Consider the following 2666-nt stretch of genomic DNA (forward strand, 5'->3'; position numbering starts at 1 on the left):
GGAGCCCCGCGCGCCTCGCCTCCGCTTCCTCCCAGCCGGTGATCAACACCATGTACACAGAGAGGATCGGGAGCCCCGCGCGTCATGCCTTTGCTTCCTCCCCCGCGGCTACCAGCACCACGTTTGCCGCCGCCCCGTCCGCGCCACACTCCCTCTGGTGGATAAGATAGAAGAAAGGATCGAGGACTGAATGTTCACGAATGCAGGGGCGTTTTTGCAAACATGAATCGTTTTCTCACACATCCACTTAAAACAGGACAGCGAGTTGAATACCAGAAACGTAAGGGGTGTTTCTGTAAATTTAATCACGACGTACGGCAGTAGTTGTTTTATTATTATGGAAAGACGTGAAACACTAGTAAAGTCGTGGCTTGCTTGAGACCCCATGCGGGCGGTCGTTTCGGTCGAGCAAAACCACCAACAACTACCGAACGCAGTCTATCTATATACCCACAACAACAACTGAAGGGAGCAAGCAACGCCCGATTACTTGAATCTAAGACTCATAAACCCACAATACAACATTTTAAAGTTACAGGTTGGGCAATGTCTTTATCTTACAACATTTTATGGAGGGGAAGAGCGGGTTAATAAATGAATTCCATAAGGCTGCACCAACTCGACGACGGCATCCGCGACGTACGCCATCATGAAGAACTCGTCGTTCTCCTTGGGAAGCTTCACCTGGCCGGCTAAGCTGGCGCACTCATTTGCGACGTCCATATAGGCTGCCCGTAGCACCTCTGGAACGCCGTTGTATCGCCTTGCAGCCACCGACCGCGCCGCCCACTGCAGCCGAGGGACCGCGCCGGCGTAGAGCTGCAGGCACGACTGCATGACCTTCCTGACCTTGGCGTCCTTGGCGTGGGCGAGCGCAGACTGGATGCTGGCCTTGGTTACCGTGGCGTTGGCCACCGTCAGCCTGGTGGCGAGCACCGCAAGCTCTGGCCAGCCTCGTGCAGAGTGGCAGGAGGGGTCGACGCAGAGCACAGACACGCAGAGATCCGGCGTGACGTACCAGGCGCCGACGAGGCCGCAGAGGTAGTCCAGCGGGGAAGTAGTCGCGGCGGTGGAGCTTGACTCACCATGAACATCGGTGGCCGAGGAGAGGACGAGGAGGAAGAGGAGAGCGTTCCCGAGCATCGAAGAGGATGTGCCCACAGCCATGGTGGTGGCGTATTGTCTCTCGGTCTCTCCCTCCCTCGGTCCTCTGTCTCTTCTTATTGGTTTAATCTTTACAGGCGGTGTACCATATCATAAATAAAAGAAAATAAATCCATAAGGTTCGATCAGATCATTTGAGATATGCTCCATAAATACATTACCTAGTAAGCGTATATCTCAAACTTTTGTACTATATGCGATCACATTTCATAAGAAGAGAATCACGGAAGATCTCAGGATAATACGCCCTATCTTAAGCATTAAATGAGAATCTTAAAAGGAAACCTTATACTGCAATTTAAGAAGGAAGGAAGTAGATCAATTGACTAATCACAGTTCATAGGGAAGCGAATCATGGAGGATCTCAGGATTATCTTAAGCATTAAATGAGTGCTTCAATTTTATTTTATTTTTATGGAAAAGCCATTTTATTACAAAAACTCCACCGAATGTGGGTTACAAACTTGAAGGCGAAGATCTTCCGCCAAAGCAACTGCCTTGCGGCATGCAACAACATCGAGTGTAGCTACGTCGCAGATTCCTCCAATGACTAGAGCTGAACTGTCCATAAAAACACCATGGTTTTCCCGACAGGTTCACACTGCCGTACCCCCTTTTTGTGTCCGCGCTCCAGCAGCAACATGTATCTTGGCTTAGCTTGCTGGAGGTGCCCTCGGCATCTGAACAGTTGTATTTGAACTCGTCATTTTACAGGGTGTGTAGATTTAGTGACCTGAACTACATCCAAGTCGGTCATGAATTAAGTGGTAAATGCGTGTATCGTATGTGGTGTTTGGAAGATTGCCTCATGCATGGCCTTTCTCCTAGGTATTTTATACATCTTCAATATATCTGTAATCTTTTAGTGTTTTGTGCTATTTTTGTATCAGTCTTATATACTTTAGAGGCCATTTTATATTATTTCTGAAAACTAACCTATTAACGTAGTGTCCAGTGTCAGTTCATGTTTTATGCTGGTTTTTTATTTTTTTTTAAATTAATACCAAACAAAGTCTAAACAGAATGAAACTTTACGGTGATATTTTGTGGTACAGAAGGGCCCTAGAAGGTTCTGGAGGAGGCAAGAAGAATTATCGGAGAGCCACGAGCCCACATGGCACACCCCAGCTGAGCTTGTGATTCCCACGCAACTTCATCCGACCTAATTCCACGTCTATATAATCTCCAATATTCAAAAACAATCAGAGGGAGCCCTAAAAACACTTTGCCGCGTCGCAAATCTCTGTTCCGTCGCGATCTGATCTAGAGGCCTCCGTCGATACTCTGTCGCAAGGGGAATCGATCACGAAGTCCATCTACATGAACCTTGTTGCATCCATGAAGATATGTAAATAGTTCATCACAGACCTATGGGTCCATAGCTAGTAGGTAGATGACTCATTCTCTCTCTTTGATCTTTAATACAATATCCTCCTCAATCTTCCTGGACTTCTATCAAATTTAATCTTCTTTTACGGTGTTTTTGTTGGGATCTGATAAAT

The 2666-nt window shown here is 47.2% G+C and overlaps 1 protein-coding gene across 1 annotated transcript; it reads right to left on the reverse strand.

Annotated features, from left to right (window-relative positions):
* Window positions 1–463: 463 nt before the first annotated feature.
* Window positions 464–1250, reverse strand: LOC123439312. Its single transcript, XM_045116047.1, has one exon. The coding sequence runs from the start codon at window positions 1165–1167 to the stop codon at window positions 568–570; it is 600 nt and encodes a 199-aa protein (XP_044971982.1). The 5' UTR covers window positions 1168–1250; the 3' UTR covers window positions 464–567.
* Between the last annotated feature and the right edge of the window lie 1416 nt (window positions 1251–2666).

This window comes from Hordeum vulgare, chromosome 3H, assembly GCF_904849725.1.
Source record: "Hordeum vulgare subsp. vulgare chromosome 3H, MorexV3_pseudomolecules_assembly, whole genome shotgun sequence".
NCBI lineage: Eukaryota > Viridiplantae > Streptophyta > Magnoliopsida > Poales > Poaceae > Hordeum > Hordeum vulgare.

Coding starts and splice junctions, on each gene's coding strand:
- LOC123439312 (XM_045116047.1), bottom strand. CDS start 1,167: ATGGCTGTGGGCACATCCTCTTCGATGCTCGGGAACGCTCTCCTCTTC.